This window comes from Balaenoptera ricei, chromosome 2 (genome assembly GCF_028023285.1).
Source record: "Balaenoptera ricei isolate mBalRic1 chromosome 2, mBalRic1.hap2, whole genome shotgun sequence".
Lineage (NCBI taxonomy): Eukaryota > Metazoa > Chordata > Mammalia > Artiodactyla > Balaenopteridae > Balaenoptera > Balaenoptera ricei.
The window spans coordinates 38,847,111-38,864,194 of NC_082640.1; the positions used below are offsets into that span (position 1 = coordinate 38,847,111).

At 48.2% G+C, this 17,084-nt stretch overlaps 2 protein-coding genes across 2 annotated transcripts; one reads left to right on the top strand and one right to left on the bottom strand.

Moving 5' to 3' along the window:
• Positions 1 to 975: 975 nt before the first annotated feature.
• Positions 976 to 3,189, bottom strand: LOC132359137 (induced myeloid leukemia cell differentiation protein Mcl-1 homolog). Its single transcript, XM_059912504.1, has one exon. The coding sequence runs from the start codon at positions 3,187 to 3,189 to the stop codon at positions 2,494 to 2,496; it is 696 nt and encodes a 231-aa protein (XP_059768487.1). The 3' UTR covers positions 976 to 2,493.
• A 4,802-nt stretch (positions 3,190 to 7,991) lies between these two features.
• On the top strand, positions 7,992 to 15,329 carry RLBP1 (retinaldehyde binding protein 1). The gene is made up of 7 exons (XM_059912503.1): positions 7,992 to 8,003; positions 8,273 to 8,401; positions 9,636 to 9,840; positions 11,415 to 11,593; positions 13,629 to 13,787; positions 14,733 to 14,843; positions 15,171 to 15,329. The coding sequence occupies exons 1-7, from the start codon at positions 7,992 to 7,994 to the stop codon at positions 15,327 to 15,329; spliced, it is 954 nt and encodes a 317-aa protein (XP_059768486.1).
• Positions 15,330 to 17,084: the final 1,755 nt, after the last annotated feature.

The following is a 17,084-nucleotide window of genomic DNA, read 5'->3' on the forward strand; positions in this document are numbered from 1 at the left end:
ATAAAATAGATAACCAACAGGGACCTACTGTATAGCACAGGGAACTATACTCAGTATTTTGTAATAACCTATAAGGGAAAAGAATCTGAAAAAGAATACATATATAATATATATATTATATATAATATATAGATATATATAACTGAATCCCTGTGCTATACACCTGAAACTAATACAACATAGTAAATCTACTATACTTCAATTTGAAAAAAAGAAGTCATTGTAACCAATCTCAAGCCTTCAACACAGCCAATCTTCCCTAGTAAGTTTAACCTTTTTTTTCCTTCATGAGAATTATTTCAAACTTTCCTATCTCCTCCTTTACTCACAGCAGATGACCTTAACTTTACACCAAACCTTTAAACTCACTGTCATCCACACAAATTCTTCTCTTTAGCTTTCTGTAGCAATGGGAGAGTGTTTGACCAACCCTGCCAAGGCTGGTACTTCTGCAGGAGCAATGACTCCCTCTCTGTTCCATCTTCTCACCAAGAACCTTACTTACTATCACTTACCCCTCTCTGACCTTAGTCTTTAACCTCTCCCTTTCTACGGCTTCCTTCCTATAAACACTGCCATAACAATATACCATAGACTGGGTGGTTTAAACAAGAGACACTTATTTTCTCACAGTTCCGGAGGCTGGAAGCACAAGATCAGGTGACTAGCATGGTCAGGACCCTCTTCCAGGCTTGCAGATGGCCAGATTTCTCATTGTGTGCTCATGAGGCTTTTCTCCATGTGTTCATGTGGAGAGAGAGAGAGCTCTGGTGTCTCTTCCTCTTCTAATAATGGCACTAATTCCATCATGAGGACCTCACCCTCATGACCTTATCTAAATCTAGTCACCTGTCAGCAGACCCACCTCCTAATACCAACACATTGGTGGTTAGGGCTTCGACATAAGAATCTGGTGGGAGACACAAACGTTCAGTCCATAGTAAACACTTACATCTTTTTCTTTTTCTTTTTTTTTTTTTTAATAGAAAAGAAATAAGTATTCGTTTTATTAACTCACTAGGCTTAGACCTGCGTTTAACAAGCAAGCCTAGTAATAGCACCATGGTTAGACTATAGCCTGCTTTTCCAAGCCATCATTGTACAATTTATTAAGCAAACAAGGGATCAAATGTCTCTCATCCACCCAATGTGATCTTTTTATACATACTCCTAATAAGTCCCATTTGGAACAGCTGAAAATCTTTTAGCAAAAGCTTTGAAGATGAGCTCATGAACTCAGTTAAAATTTCACCAGTTAAATTAAATCAAATGGAAGGAACTCAAATGAGTAGTTGCCCAATCAGAGCCCATTATTTGTAAGTCATCAGCCTGTGTGCCCTGCCCCCCCAATAAATCCTTAAAACCTTGACTCAATTATTGAAAACCCACATGTAACAAAGTGAAAGGATTAATTTCCATTCCTCAATTTCTCAGCCCCAGGTTAAAAACAAAAACAAAAAACCCAAACAGCTATTTAAGAAATACTTACCAAAATCAGATAGGAAAATTAAAGCCTGCATAGTTATGAATCAGAATTGTTGTACTACAACCAGGTTGCATACAATTATATCAGTTGGTTCTGTATACAATCTAGAACTGACTAGCACAAAATTTAGAATAGAAAAAGCTATAAGAAACAGGTTCCTAACTACAGAAGTTGTAAATTTCAAAAGGGTATGAAAAAACTAATGTAATTTCAGACTTTTCTCCCTTTACATTTCAAACAGATGTTCTGTAAAAATATATACAATTTTTACAGACGGTTACAAGTTTTTGTCTTAAAAACAGCATATTCCAGATTTGTAATTGAGCCTTAAGTCAAGTATTCTTGGCCATGACACTAGGCTAATAAACTAGGAATCACTCAAACCAAACCAGAGTAGAACAGGTATAAACATCCTGAGCATTGGACTTTCTATTCAAGAAGCACATCTAGGAAAGCTAATTATAGAGGATAAAGCTTCCCTTCACACTCTGTTGTACAGTGTTGAGGCTTCTAGTCATAGGTTCTATTACTTATAGCTTAAATCCATTTTACACATGCCGCTGGCGTTGTTAGTGCTTCTATTTTAACACTATAGAAGTTAATGGATTCAGTGGGCATATTTAATGAACTCTATGACTAGCCTGGCTACTGGCCACTTTCCTGTTCTAGGCAAAGTAATTAAAGTCTCTCCACCCTACCGTCTTCACTAAATCTAAAAGTCCTCCTCCGTGGCCTCCCAAAGTTTGCCTGTTGCTGAAACTGAACTCCGCTTCTTTCACTTCTTTCAGACAGTGACTCTTCAAGAGGGACTACTTTTCCCATGTATTTATTCCTGTTAGCCATAGGCCTCCTGCCGCTTGCTTTTCTCCGTTGCTAGACTAGAACTCCTGGAGGTTATGGCCTGCACAGCTTTAAGTCCAACTTCATAAATACATCTGATTTCACAGCAGGCGTATGTGGTTTTGGTGGCTGGAGTTGGTTAAGAGTCAATTATTGCACTTAAAAGGCTATCTTATTAGATACGCCAAACCAGCTCCTACTCCGGCAACACCTGCAAAAGCCAGCAGCACATTTCTGATGCCGCCTTCTAGGTCCTCTACATGGAAGAAGTCCACAAACCCATCCCAGCCTCTTTGTTTGACTAGCCAGTCTCGTTTTGTCCTTACGAGAACATCTGTGATGCTTTCTGCTAATGGTTCGATGCAGCTTTCTTGGTTTATACTCTTCAAGTGTTTGGCCACAAAGGCACCAAAAGAAATGAGAGTCACAATCCTGCCCCAGTTTGTTACTCCGTCACTGAAAACATGGACCATCACTCGAGACAAAGATTTGACATCGTCTTCGTTTTTGATGTCCAGTTTCCGAAGCATGCCTTGGAAGGCCGTCTCGTGGTTCCGTTGCACACCGTCCCCGACCCGTCGCAGGGTCTCTAACGCCTTCCGGCTGGCGGCCCCAGACCTGCCCAGTGGCTTCGCGTCCTTGGTGCCGGTTGCCTGCTCCCGGAGGTATCGAGAGATAATCTCCAGGGACTGCCGGTACAACTCGTCCTCCTCCTCCTCTGCTGGGGGCGGCGTCGAGGGGAGTGAGCCGTCCTTGCCGGGGCTGTTACTGGCCTCGCCGACCAACTCCAGCAAAGGCAGGACGGCCGGCCGCTTCCCTAGAGGCTCCGGCTCGCACCCGTCCAGCTCCTCCTCGGGCGACATGATCACATCTTTTTCTTTAGTGGTGGGGAGCTAAAGCCAACTTCCCATCTGAAAGCACCAACTGGTTTTTCCTCATATTGTTAAACCTACTTAATTAGAAAATACTCTTTCAACAAGCATACAGATTGATTTTATTGTTCTACTCCTCATTACTTTAATCTCTGACACCTCCCACTCCCCCACTGCCACAGGGCAGACTCTTTTTCATGGAATAAGTATGCCTCTCGGAGGAACTGGAGCTTTTTAGAGCCAGCCCTGTGGGTCAGCCCATGCTAGTCGGGGCACTCAGTACCACTGTGTAATTTTAAGGAAGGTGCAGAATATTCCTCGACTTGGGTTTTCCCATCTCTCAAAGGAGGGGTTGAGGCCCAGGCACCCCTTGGGGTCCTCCCTGGCCCAGGAGTATTAGTACTGGCCAAGAGGGAATGGCAATGACCAGACTCTTGCCCCCTGAAGCTGCTCCCAGGAAGATGAGGCGATGTCACCTTCCCCAGCAGCCAGGGGGCAAGTGTGACTTCCCTGGGCAGTCACACCTGTGTCGCTCTCACTTCTGGAGAAGGGGGCAGCCTTGTGCATTGAATAATGAGAGGGCTTTAGAGAGACCAGGACTTGACTCTTTACCAGCTGTGTGGCTTCGGGCAGGTCCCCTCACCTCTCTGACTCTGAGTTCCCTATTCTGTGGAAAGGGGGAATTTACTCTCTACTTCACATCTGAAAGGACTGGATGAGATAACACTGGTAAGGCTCTTGCCACTGTACAGAATCGGGGGCACAGCAAGTGCGAGCCCCCTCCCTCCCTACCTCCAGCCTGGCAGAGAGAGCCAGGGAGCCCACAGAGTCTGCCAATGTGGCCAGCACAGGTGTCTGGGCCAATGAGGGCAGCAACTCCGCTCACACACTGGCACTATTGTTCCAGCCAGAGAGACTGGACATGAACGTGACTCTTGGGAGGGGGGAAGGGCAGGGCACAGGCAGAGAAAAGCTGTGAGCAGAGGAGTGTCATAGAAAGCTCTGCTCCTTAAACAGGGCCTCGCGGCCTGCCAGCATCCTGAAAATCTCTGGGAACGGTAGCTCACTTCCGTCGGGGCTGTGCCATCAACTCGGAAGTGTTCTTGGTGCACAGGAGTGTTCTTTGTGCTAGAGTCCATCACCCAGCTTGACAAAGCCTCTTCTGGGGCCTCCATGGTTCCTTCCTGTGGGCAGCCTGAGCCCTCACCGCCACCTCCATTATCTCGCATGAGCCTCACACTCTGTGAAATACCTGGGAAAAAAATCCAACAACCCACTGACATCAGTTTGCTAAAGCTGCTGTAACAAAGTACTACAGACTGAGTGGCTTAAACAACAGAAATTCATTTTCTCACAATTCTGAAGGCTAGAAGTCCAAGGTAAAGGTGTCAGCAGGGCTGGTTTCTTCTGAGACCCCTCTCCTTGGCTTGTAGACGGTGCCTTCTTCCTGTGTCTTCACATTGTCTTCCCTCTGTAACTGTCTGTGTCCAAATTCCCTCTTCTTATAAGGATACCAGTGGTATTGGATTAGGGCCCACCCTGATGACCTCATTTTACCTTAATTACCTCTTGAAGACCCTATCTCCAAATACAGTCACATTCTGGGACTTCCCTGGCGGTCCAGTGGTTAAGACTCCCTGCTTCCACTGCAGGGGGCTCAGGTTTGATCCCTGGTCAGGGAAAGAAGATCCCCATTTGCCAGGCGGTGAGGCCAAAAAAAACCCAAAACAAAAGCAAACAACAACAAACAACAAAATACAGTACCGTTCTGAGATGCTGGGAGATAGGACTTCCTCTAATTATTCCCACTTCTCAGAGGAGGAAACTGAGTCACCGAGTGGTGAAGTCACATCTCACAGCTAGAAGGTGATGGAGTTAGGATATAAAAGTGGGCAGTCTGGTGCCCAAGCAGGCTCCTATCACTGCACCCCACAGCCTAAAAGTGGGTCAGCCTGTCTTGTCCTTTCCGCACTCAATCTCAACCAGCTACATTTCCCAGCTGGCCTCACTCACTGCCTGACCACGCCAGGCCCTGCTGGGCTTGGGGAGAGGGTGACAGGCCAGGATTCTCCACAGCTGCCATTTCATCTGCAATCACATTTAAAATTTCCCTCCATCTCGAGCATATCTTACCCAGGGGTGTGCTTTCTCAGACCTCCCTGCGATGAGAGAGAGGACGGAGAGAAGCGTATGGGGCTGGCCCAGATCCCATCCCCACAGCCCGGCTTCCACATGGCTGAGCAGGAACTCTGGAGCAGACGCACACAAAGGAGGGCTTTGAGGTGGCTCCAGCCAGGCCCAAGCTGATCCCCTCTTCCCCCTGGTGCGTCACTTGCCCCAATCTGGGCCTCCCTGTGAGCCTGATTTAACGGAAAACTGTGGGCTGTGAGAAGTTCCTTGTGACACACTAATCCCAGCCTGCTGACTGGACCACGCCCCCAGAGGAGGCAACCTCCAGGCCCTGGAGGACACAGGCACCAGGTGTCCCAAGGAGGAGCTGCTGACTTGGCAGGTAAGTCAGTAGCAGGGACCTGGCTGGGCCAGGAAGCCCAGGACTAGGGTGAGGAGTCAGTGGTGGGGAGAACACATCTCAGGCTGCTCAAAAACTGAAACCAGCTAGCCATTTTTCAGGTTGAGCCAGACCAACCTGATGGCGGACTTAGCAAATAAAAATATAGGATACCCAGTTAAATGTGAATTTCAGATGAACAACAAATACTTTTTTAGTATAAGTATGTCCCAAATTTATATGGCACATACTTAAACACTTCAAAAAAACTTTTGCTCATCTGAAACTCACATGTAATTGGGCATTCTGTATTTTAACTGGCAACCCTAAATGGCAGGGAAGAGCCTCGACACGGAGTGAGGGGTGGGTATTTTTTCTTGTATACAGTGCATAAATCAATATGTAAAAAATCAGAGTTAGTAGATTAGGCATATTTTAAAAAGAGTTGCTGTGCTGACTTTAACCCTCCACTTCTAAGATCTAGGATCTTGTCCTGATGAGCTGCCTAGCTGGCTGGGGGTGTCTAGCCACTGTCTCTCCTGTCTGAGCCCCTTGCTCAGGGAGTTCTATCAGCCTCTCCCTTTCTGTTCCAGCAAAATCCAAGGGAGAGCACAGTCGTATTTCAGTCTGTCTTGTATATATGCCTGCATATTTGGAAGTCTACCTGCTAGAAAGCTGACTTAGATTTTATTCCTGTTAGTGGATGACAGCCCCCAGAACCTCCCTGCCCTGCTGGGTCTGTGGAGTGGGAGAAGCAGGAAATGGGAGATCCTCAGATATTCCCTGGCACCCTCTAAGTCTCTCTGTGCAAGTTGGGGTAATGATCAGTATGATGCTAAGAAAGGGAAGGGGAACTATGTTTTAGAGCAAAACACTGTGCTAGGTACCCTACAGAAATTATAGGATCTTCATTACAACTCTATTTGGTAAGTGTGGTTATTATCCCCAATTTGCAGATGAAGAAACTGAGGCTCAGAAAGGTTAAATAACTTGTCTAAGCTCATATGGGTGGTAAATGACCAAGCCTGATTCAAATCTGGTTCTCTCTGACCCTAAAGGGTTTTCTGTGACACCAGCTCTCCTAGGGAGTTTGCCTGGAGATGTCTTGGCTCTAGGTGTCAAAGCAAGTCTTGGTCTCAGGCAGACATAGGTTCAAGTCCCACCTCTGCTACTAATCAACAGTGAACAGATGACAGAACTGACCAACGGGAACCTGGTCAGAGGCAGGAGCAGGGTGGTGACGGGTCTGGGGACATTTAGGTAGGAGAGGGGAAAATCTGGAAATAGAAGAGTTGTCTCCAAAAATACTCAGTGGGTTGTCATGTGCGCAATGGATGAAATTGGTTCTGGTGGGCAGGCACTGCTTCTGTGTTCATTATTTAATTAAATCCTCATAAACTTCCATCTCCCTTTTACAGGGGACAACCAAGATACAGGTTAAATCACAAAGCTTGCAAATGGAAGAGAGAATTTGAACCCAGGTCTAACTTTTGCCACAACAGGCTGCCTCTTGATGCTGATGGAAAGTTCACAGCTTGGTCTTAAGTCCCGATCCCTGGCTATTGCGGGCTGTGTGACCTTGGACAAGTCACTTATTCTCCTGGGCCTGTTTCCTCCTATGTAGAATGGGAATAATAATGCTGGCTCCCAGACAATGGATTTGAAAATAGCGCATCACAAGGCACAGAACACGCACCCAGTTATGGTTATGTAACTAGCCATCACCCCTCTGGAGAGTTAATTCACTGGAACGGGGCCATCCACTAGGCTGGGAAGTTTCTGAGGTGCCCCTTTGGGCTGGAAAAGGAGGGCCACAAATGGGAGGACGGATTGCCTTATCCTGCAGTGATCATGTAACTGAGAATGGAGGCCGATCCTAGTTTTTCCCTGGCTGGGCCAACTCATCTTAAGAACTGAGGTTTGAGGTATTTTTGTGTGTGTTCCTTCTCAAAGGGGTGTTTCCCAAAGTGTAGCCCAAGAACCACCTCCTTCGGCGCCACCGGGGGTGCTGTTTTAAAGTATAGATGCCCGGGCCCCAGTTCAGACCTCCTGAGTCAGAATCACAGGTGCAGGGCCCAGGCATCTGCATTTCTAACAAATGCTCCACCTGATTCTTATGCACTCAAAAGTTTGACATCCACTGTTCTGAGACAATAACAGAACAGTTTCTCCATATCACTGCAGCCCTGACTTCCTCTCCTAGGAAGGAGGCTGCCTGGAGAGGCCAGGACAGAAGAAGCGGGGTCCTTCTTTTTCCGAGCACTCCGAGTCTTCCAGAGGCAGCATGTCAGAGGGGGTGAGTACCCCTGTGCCCTGGGGCTCCCCTCCATCCACCTTCCCTCCTTCCCTTTCTCCCTTCCTGTTTCTCTGTCATCTGGTCTGCTCAGGGTTATGGGCGTTCACCCCTACAACCTCTCTGTGGTCCCTGACCCCACCCAAAGGGAGGAAGCTCAACAGTGACCTTGGGCAAAAGCACTAGTTTAGGGTCTGAGCAGACCCATTTGACTGGCTTGCTCAGGTTGCTGGGGGTCTCTTCCTGTCTTTTCCTGACTTCTCTCTGCCCAGGCGGGCACATTCCGCATGGTCCCTGAAGAGGAACAGGAGCTCCGTGCCCAACTGGAGCGGCTTACAACCAAAGACCATGGACCTGTCTTTGGCCAGTGCAGCCAGCTGCCCCGCCACACCTTGCAGAAGGTGAGGTGGCCCCGGGGTGTGCAGAGGGACAGGGTAGAGAGGCAACAAGGGGGAATGTTGACAGCATCCTCTCTCCTGTAGAAAGGGTCCAGCACCAGCTCTTCAGGTCATTCTGGACCTAAAGGACTGGCTTTTTCTAGGGGCTATTCTGAAGGTCAGGGCCATGGCAGCAGTTGGGGTGACCAGATGTCCAGGCCAGCCTATTCCAAGACTATGGCACCAACAGTGTTCCCTGAAACCAATGCCGAGACCTAGGGCTTCTGGACCAGGGATCATCCTAGACTCAGATGTGAGGAACATTGGTTTGCAATGGCCTTGGAGAACAGGGATCCAACTGCTGCCCTCACTGGATAGGAAAAGGCCTGAGTTCTAATACCAGACCGACTTCCAACTTGCTGTGTGACCTTGAGCAAACTTCTTTCCCTCTTTGGGTCTTGCTTTCTCTACCTATGAAAGAAGGTTGTTGGACCGGTTCAGAGTTTATCAGACTGTGCTCTGTGGAGGGTGGCAGAGCTGTCTTGGGGTTGAGCTGGACCCGGGCTCCTGGCTTCCATCTCTGCTCCCTGGGCGTCTCAAGGGAAAGGTGCTCTGAGATCCCCCAGACCTGCCTTTCCCCCTCATGCCATCCAAGGAAAGAGCTGCCCCTGGCATGCTGAGGAGTTCTCCAGGCTCAGCCAAGGGGAGGAATAGGAGGCAGAGGACAGGCTGCCATCTGCCTGGTATCTTTGATTTTGGAAAGATCAGAAATGAGCCTGGGAGGCAGCAGAGTGAAGCGATTAAAAGTCCAACCTGAGTAAGAGTTTCAGCTTCACCCCTTTTTATCTGGGTGACCTTGGTCAAGAATACCTTGACCTCTATGAGCCTCAGTCTGCTCACCCTGAGAAATGGGGATAAGATTACAACCTTCCTGTGATGGATTGTGGCAAAGATTTAAAAACATAATGTATCTAAAGGACTTAGTGTGCTCAGTCAGGGCTCCAGTAGGCTGTTGTGATTAGAAACGTTTAGCTCTCTGGCTGTCTCCTCAAACAAACCCAGGATGAAAGTTTGACCTAATTTTCTCCAAATGTAAATGGCAGTCTGAGGTGCTGCCAGTGCAGAAGCTGCCCTTGTGGGCAGAGCGGCGATGGCCCCAGCTGCCACGCCCTCTGCCCCTCAGCCGGTCTGGCACCTGGAGGAGCCTCCCGCACCCGCGCCTACCTGACTCCGTGCCTGCACCCCACCCCTGTTCCAGGCCAAGGACGAGCTGAATGAGAGGGAGGAGACCCGGGAGGAGGCGGTGCGGGAGCTGCAGGAGCTGGTGCAGGGGGAGGCAGCCTCGGGGCAGGAGCTGGCCGTGGCCGTGGCGGAGAGGGTGCAGGGAAAGGACAGCGCCTTCTTCCTGCGCTTCATCCGCGCGCGCAAATTCCACGTGGGCCGAGCCTACGAGCTGCTCAGAGGTGAGGCCTGCGCAGGATGGGTGGCCCTGGGAAGGCTGCGGGGGGTGGGGAGTGAGGGGTGAAGGGGGGAAGGTCATGAGGAGGGCGTTGACCCTCACCCAGGCACTGAGACCGACTCCTTCACTTCCCTCCCATTCCCTGTGCCGTGCAAGTCACTCTCCCTGAGCCTCCTTATCCTTACCTGTAAAATGGGTGTGTGAACTAAATAGCCTTCAAGATCCCTTTCAGCTCTGACAATGAATGGATGAGTCTGGCAGGACCAGATTCCTAGAGGTCTGGCCCCGCCTCTCCACTCTCCGAGTCTCAATGAGCAGAACTGAGTCACCCAAATTGGGTGCCCAAATTGGGGTAGTTTCCTCTCTCACCCCTGCTCTCCCCTTCCCCACCTGCCCAGCCTAGGTTTTGGCTCTGGAGCACTGCAGGGAAGGTGGGTATAAGTTTGACTCCCCTCAGGTACCCAAACCTCATGCATAGTAGAATTGAAGATGGTGCCAGCCCTGGGAGTGAGTCCCAAGGACAGAACCACCCTGGCTGTGCCCACGGGATGAAGACCCGTGTCTTAAGGAAATCAAGTCCTTGGTGCTGGTGGAGGGAAGGGGTGTCTGAGCAGGCCCTATGCAGCCTGACGATTCTCCTTCTTCCTTCCTTCCGCAAATGGTAATTCTCTGCTGTGCTTTGCCAACCGCTGTTTTAGGCCAAAGGATGTGGCAGAGAACAAAGCAGACAAGAACTGCCGGCCCTCGTGGGTCTTATAGTCTAATGGTGGAAATAATAAACCAGACAAATAAAATAAAAATATACAGAGAAAAATAAAGAAGGTGGATATAAAGGACTGAGGGGTCAAAGTTTTAGGTAAAGAGGCTAGGAAGGCTCCAGTGCAAAGAGAACTTTTAGAGAAAAACTCGAAGGAAATGAGATGCCTGGGGAAAGAGCAGTAGGGCAGAGGGTACAGCAAGGACGAAGGCTAGGTGGTGGGAACGGGCCTGGAGTGTTGGACGAGCAGCGAGGAGGTCAGTGGCCTTCCCTTGGCAAATGCCTCCCCAAACCTCCTCTGGGGCTGGTCCCTCCGGGGTTTGGTGGAAGAGACAATCGCAGATAGGCGGGGACCTGTTCAGGATGGGTCAGGGTGGGGTTAGTGGGTGGTGGGAGTGCCGCTGGAGTCAGAGAGGGCCTCTGTGTCCTGCTTTGGGTTTTATCTGGGGGTCATTTCCCCACCCCCACCCCCTCAGCTAACCCTGTGCCCAACTGAGAAACCCTGTGGCTCTTTCCTTGGGAAAGAGAAAACTACCAAATAGTAATTGTCCTTAGATTTAGGATTACATCTTGTGTTTTTACAGTGTGCTCACGGCGTTTGTACCTGGAATCTTGTTTGATTACCACAGCAGTTTGGTGAGATAGGCCAATGTTATCGTCCTATTTTTTGGAGAGGTAATATGGGGCACAGAAAGGTTGAGTATCCTGCTGGCTTACACAGAGCATGTAGGTGGAGGAGCCTGGGTCTCTGGAGGCCCACCATGTGCCACCCCAGCATGGGCTGGCTCCCTGAGGGGCCTCTTCTGCTCCCCCTCTGCCAGGCTATGTGAACTTCCGGCTGCAGTACCCAGAGCTCTTCGACAGCCTGTCCCTGGAGGCTGTCCGCTGCACTGTCGAGGCTGGCTACCCTGGTGTCCTCTCCAGTCGGGACAAGTATGGCCGAGTGGTCATGCTCTTCAATATTGAGAACTGGGACTCTGAAGAAATCACCTTTGATGAGGTCGGTGGGGATTCGCCTGGCTCCCTCCCATCCCCTGGGCTGGGCTCCCTCCTCCAAACCTGGCCTCTATTGGACCCTCATTCCTGGCTCCCCAGGAGGCGAGGTTTGTGGGGGAATGGCCAGTAGCTCATGGCACCAGGCCCTTTCCCGGCAGGAGGAGAAGTCCTAGGATGTGCCATGGCAGCTGGAAAACCCAGCAGCTTTGCAGGCAGGGCCCACTGGCCAGTACATGGCTGCCCCCTGGTATCCCTGCCAAGTGGGAGTGACAGCTGTGGGCCACGAGCTGGGATCAGCCCTGCCAAATGCTGAAAGCTGAGAGCGACACAGACCATATATATATATACATATATATATATATACATATATATACATATATATATATATGTATATATATGTGATTTCACTTGCCAAGCCTTTAAGAGAGCTGTCCTAGTGGGGGAGCTAGGGTTTATCTTGGGAGAACTTTGGCATGTGCCACCAGGCCTTAAAAGAAAAGTACAAACTCATTTTAGAAAATGCTGCCTAGTAGTCACAACACCATTTACTTAAAAAAGTCCATCGTTTTCCCCAGGGGCTTGAGATGCCGTCTTTGTCATATTCTGCATCTTCATATGTGCTTGGATCTATTTCTGGACTTTCTATTCTATGCCATTGGTCTGTCTTTTCATGTTCCAATATCACACAGTTTTAATTATAGAGATGGTATAGAATGTTTAATATCTGTTGGGATTAGTTCTGTCCTTAATGCTCCCCCTTTTCAGGGCTTTTCTAGCTATTCTTGCATGTTTACCTTTCCTTATGAACTTTAGAATTAATTTATTAAGCTCTAGGAGAAATGTCAGGAGATTTTTATTGGTATAACATTAATGTAAATAACAAACTTGGGGAGAATCAGCATCTTTATGAATGCAACATCCATGGCCAGTGGTACTATCCACAAAAAAGGGATGCCTTCCTTTTTACATTTTGAGCTTCCAGGAGCGTTTTAAAGTTTTCAAACCTTATGCATGTTTGTCAATAAGTTTGTCGTAAGTATTTATTTTATTGTTGCTATAGGTGGGACTTTCTCTGCCATTATATCTCCTACTTGGTTATTTTTGGTATCTATGAAGATCATTGGTTTTGTATGTTAATTTCATATCCTGGTATTTTTACTGAATTCTTCTGTTATTTATGTTACTCAGATAAATGACTCTCTCAGATTTTCTAAGAATACTATCATATTATCTGTAAATGGGGGACATTTTTTCTTTTCCTCTTCTAGTTCTTATACCCTTGATTTAATAGAAAAAAAACAAAACAACTTGGATGCACTGGCCACTACTTCCAACACAGAGTTGAATAGTGGTGGGGAAAGTGAACATGCTTATCTTGTTCCTGATCATATTAGGGATGCCTGTAGTGTTTGCTACTGAATAGGATACTGGCTTTAGGACTGAGGCATACATATGTATGGTAAGGAAGAGACTTACAAATATTTTTTCTTGTTACATAAGTGATATCTACTCATTTTAGAAAATACCAAAAAAATCACAAATTTAAAATCATCCTCAATTCTACCACCCAGAGATTTCTACCACTGACATCCTTCCAGCCTATTTTTTCTAGAAACCTAGAAACATATGTGAACGCATATGCACACAGACATACACATTTTTTCTTATAAAAATGGGATTGTACTCTACAATAATATACCATGAATGGATATCTTTCTGTATCATTAGTCTTATATATCACCGCTCTAGAATACTCCATGGCATGAATATACCATAATTTCACCAGTCCCTTATTGCTGGACATTTAGGTTGTTCCACTATTATAGGGGTACAAGGATAAACACTCTGGCATCTAACCGTGGATATGACATTGAAGATTATTTTCTTGGCATACATTCACAGGGGTGGACTGTCCCAGCTCAAAGCCTGTGACAAATTACCTCTGGGAAGGGGTATACCAGTTGGCTCTCCTGTTAGGAACTTGAGTCTTAACTGTCTTTGTGGGTTGGATCTTACAGCCCGTTCACGTTGTGCCCAAGATCTTGCAGGCATACTGTTTCATCCTGGAGAAACTACTGGAGAATGAGGAAACTCAAATTAATGGCTTTTGCATCATTGAGAACTTCAAGGGCTTTACCATGCAGCAGGCTGCCGGACTTCGGGCTTCAGATCTCAGGAAGATGGTGGACATGCTCCAGGTGAGGCCACAGAACCCTGTCCTGCAGGAGCCTCTCACAGGTGGGAAGGCTGGGAGGCTGGGCCGGGTTTCCCGGTTTAATGATGCTGGCAGGGACCTGAGAAGACAGCCGCCTAGTGCCCAAAAGAGCAATGACAATCACAGCCCCAGCCACAAACACTTCGTGGTGATCAACATTTTGCCACGTGTTCACATTCATTAATTCATTAACTCCTTAAAAGCATTCTCTCCCTGCTTCCCTGCTTCGCTTTACAAACCTGGAAACCTAGGCTCAGAGATTTGAGTGACTTCTCAAGGTCACACAGCTATCAAGTGGCAGAGGCGGGACTTGAACCTACACCTTCCGACCTAGAATCCCATTCTCTGTACACATATGTCATGCTGCCTCCCTCTGGATGTGAATTTATCCTGAGAAAGAGATATCATTAATGATCCTGACAACTCATTCCTATATACTGATGTGTCAGAAGTCCTTTCTTACAGCTAATCTAATCTTAAATCTGCTCTGTCTTGGAAAGGAGAGATGGGAGGTGGGAGTCATGGGAGGGGATGAAGGACAATGAGGCATGACAATAGGGTACCTCTGGTCTATAATAGTTTGCAGTCCGCTCAGCAGGCAAGTGGATTTGAAAAGCCTTGGTCACCTAAAAACCAAGCAAGGCTACCATTTCATTTCCTTAGTCCACCTAATTACAAGGTTTTGTGCATCCGCAGGATGAGGGTTGGGTTGCGTGGCCTCTGGGACATCCTTCCTTCAGTTTGGAGCTGCAGTGAAGCCAGGGCTCCCCAGCTGCTGGCCTGGGGATGGAACCTTCAGTGGGCTACCCTCTGGGGCAACCGAGTGATGACAACTCTGTCCTCTTGTCACGGGGAGAGGCAGTGGGAGAGTGAGTGGGAACCTCTGAGGTCATGGGGCCATGTGGTGGGATGCTGTCTGTCCCTGCAGGATTCCTTCCCAGCCCGGTTCAAAGCCATCCACTTCATCCACCAGCCGTGGTACTTCACCACAACCTACAACGTGGTCAAGCCCTTCTTGAAGAGCAAATTGCTCCAGAGGGTGAGTGTGTGGCCATGCAGGGAAGGTGCCCGGTGATCGTCTGGTGTGTGAGTGAGTGAATGGGGTTGTAGCAGGAAAGGGTTCAGGAGACAAGAGGGATGAAGGTGGAGGAGGAGGGCACCCTACCTGAGCCCTCCTCAGACTCTGTACCAAGGTTCCGAACCAAGTGGATCCCACAGACAGCACAACAAGGAGGACTTTTGAGAAGGCCATCACCAGGCAGAGATGGCATGTGTGCCTTTGTCCTCCTGTCCCTCTTCTCCCCCCAGCCCTCATCCTAAGGGAACCCCTCCCTTGCTGAGCTCTATCTCCTCTGCTTCCCTGCAGGTCTTTGTCCATGGAGAAGACCTCTCCAGCTTCTACCAGGAGTTCAACGAGGACATCCTGCCCTCCGACTTTGGGGGCACACTGCCCAAGTATGACGGCAAAGTCGTTGCTGAACAGCTCTTTGGTCCCCGGGCCCAAGATGAGAACACAGCCTTCTGAGAACATCCCCTGCCGTCCGACCTGTAGTTAGTGTCCCTGGGTCTCTCCTCAGCTGCCCTGGACCCAGAAGGCTGCGAAAAGGGCTGCCTGGGGTGACTGTGGTTCCTCTGAACCTCCCTAAGCTTGGGTGAGCTCAGGTGTCACCCTCCTCCCAAGCTGGGGGGGCAATAAAAAAGCAGGGGAATTCCCTTGAGCAAGAAGAAGTGAGGGCAGTTATATTCCTACTGCCTCTGAAGCTTTAGGACAGAGACTTGTGTGGGGTTGAGTGTCAAAGACTCTAATCAAGCTTCTCAGTGATTTTCTTTGTAATAGTTTTACTATTTAGGGTCTCTGAAAATCGGCAAGGAGGCTGGTTTAAAAGTCTCTCCCACCCCTAAAAATATAAAAAAGAAGATAAAAGAGGGGGAATATAAGTGAAAAGGATCTGGCAAGTATAGTGATCTTGGTGGCTGGTAGGCAGGTGAAACGTTTTCCACGTGGAATTCCAGGGTGGAAGCAGCCTTGAAGTAGCTCCATTTTGGGGTGGTCTGGTCCCCCTCAGTCAGGTGCATTCTGATGTATGCAGTGATGGTCAGGAGCTTGGACTTCCTTCAAGGGTGGCAGTTGTGTCCCCCTCCTTCTGTCTGTGGGGTCTCTCCACCAAAGCTCTCTCCTCCAGACCCCTTGCCTCAACGGATGGTTTTACTTAGATTTACAGATGGTATCTTCTCTGAGCACTCTCCCAGTTCTCAAGTTATACAGTGAAAGCTCTTCTTTGTCTTCAGTCTCAGACGCCTTATAGAAATGAACCGATACTTTCAAGCTCTGCATATTTAGACAAATATAAATGCCTTCCTTTCTGTGCAGTTGGCTTTCCTCAAGTGTCTGGTGACTTTTGAGTGTGTGCTGGGCATGCTGCTCTGTCTTGGGGAAGGCCTGGCTTCTTCTGGGCATGGGGCTCATAGGCACTGACAGATTCTTTTCCCAAGATCCCACACTGATTTTCCCAGTGGAGGCAGACACTTGTTCCTGTTGTCTGGCTCATGGTGGTGGGTGAGGGTCAACTGGCCTGGCTGCCTCCACTAGGTACCCTGATAATCATCCCAAGACTTCTCTGCTCTTGCCTCCTTCTGGGCATGAAGCACCCTTGGTGCTGTACCCACCTTTTGGGGCAGGACCTTCAGCTGTTTCCTGGGCTGTGGGTTCAATCCAATGCAGTCTGCTTTCACTCCTTTAGGAATTTCTCTGAACCACTGAATTCTCTTTCTCATTTTCCAGTGTGGCTATGTACATGTACCTATATATGTGACTGTACATATATATGCATTTACTTCTTATATCTTTTCTTTCATTTCTAGGGTTTGCAGTGTATGCTCATCACCCAAGTAATTTCCTTCTCTATGACGTTCACAGTCAACAATCTATGTTCATAAATGATATACATACTACTTCAGAGCTGGAGGAGGAATCATAGCAAATTACTGTGGGTGGCTGACCAGTGAGGATTTCTCCCAAACCCTTCTTTAAACCCTCTGAAACTTGAAGCTTTTCCAAATCAAACCTTACATGGAACTCTAGTATTAAGCCTATAAAGAGTGGGGGTGCTATGGTTGAAGGGGGCTCAGCAGCCTCACCCCGAGAGATCTCCTAGAACATCTGGAGCTAAGAAGGTATTTCAAGTGTGAGGGCACAAACATGCCGCTGAGGGGGCAAGTGACAAGAGAATGGGGACTTGCGTTTGCCAAGATAGAGGGCATTGGTGAGTCGACAGTACAG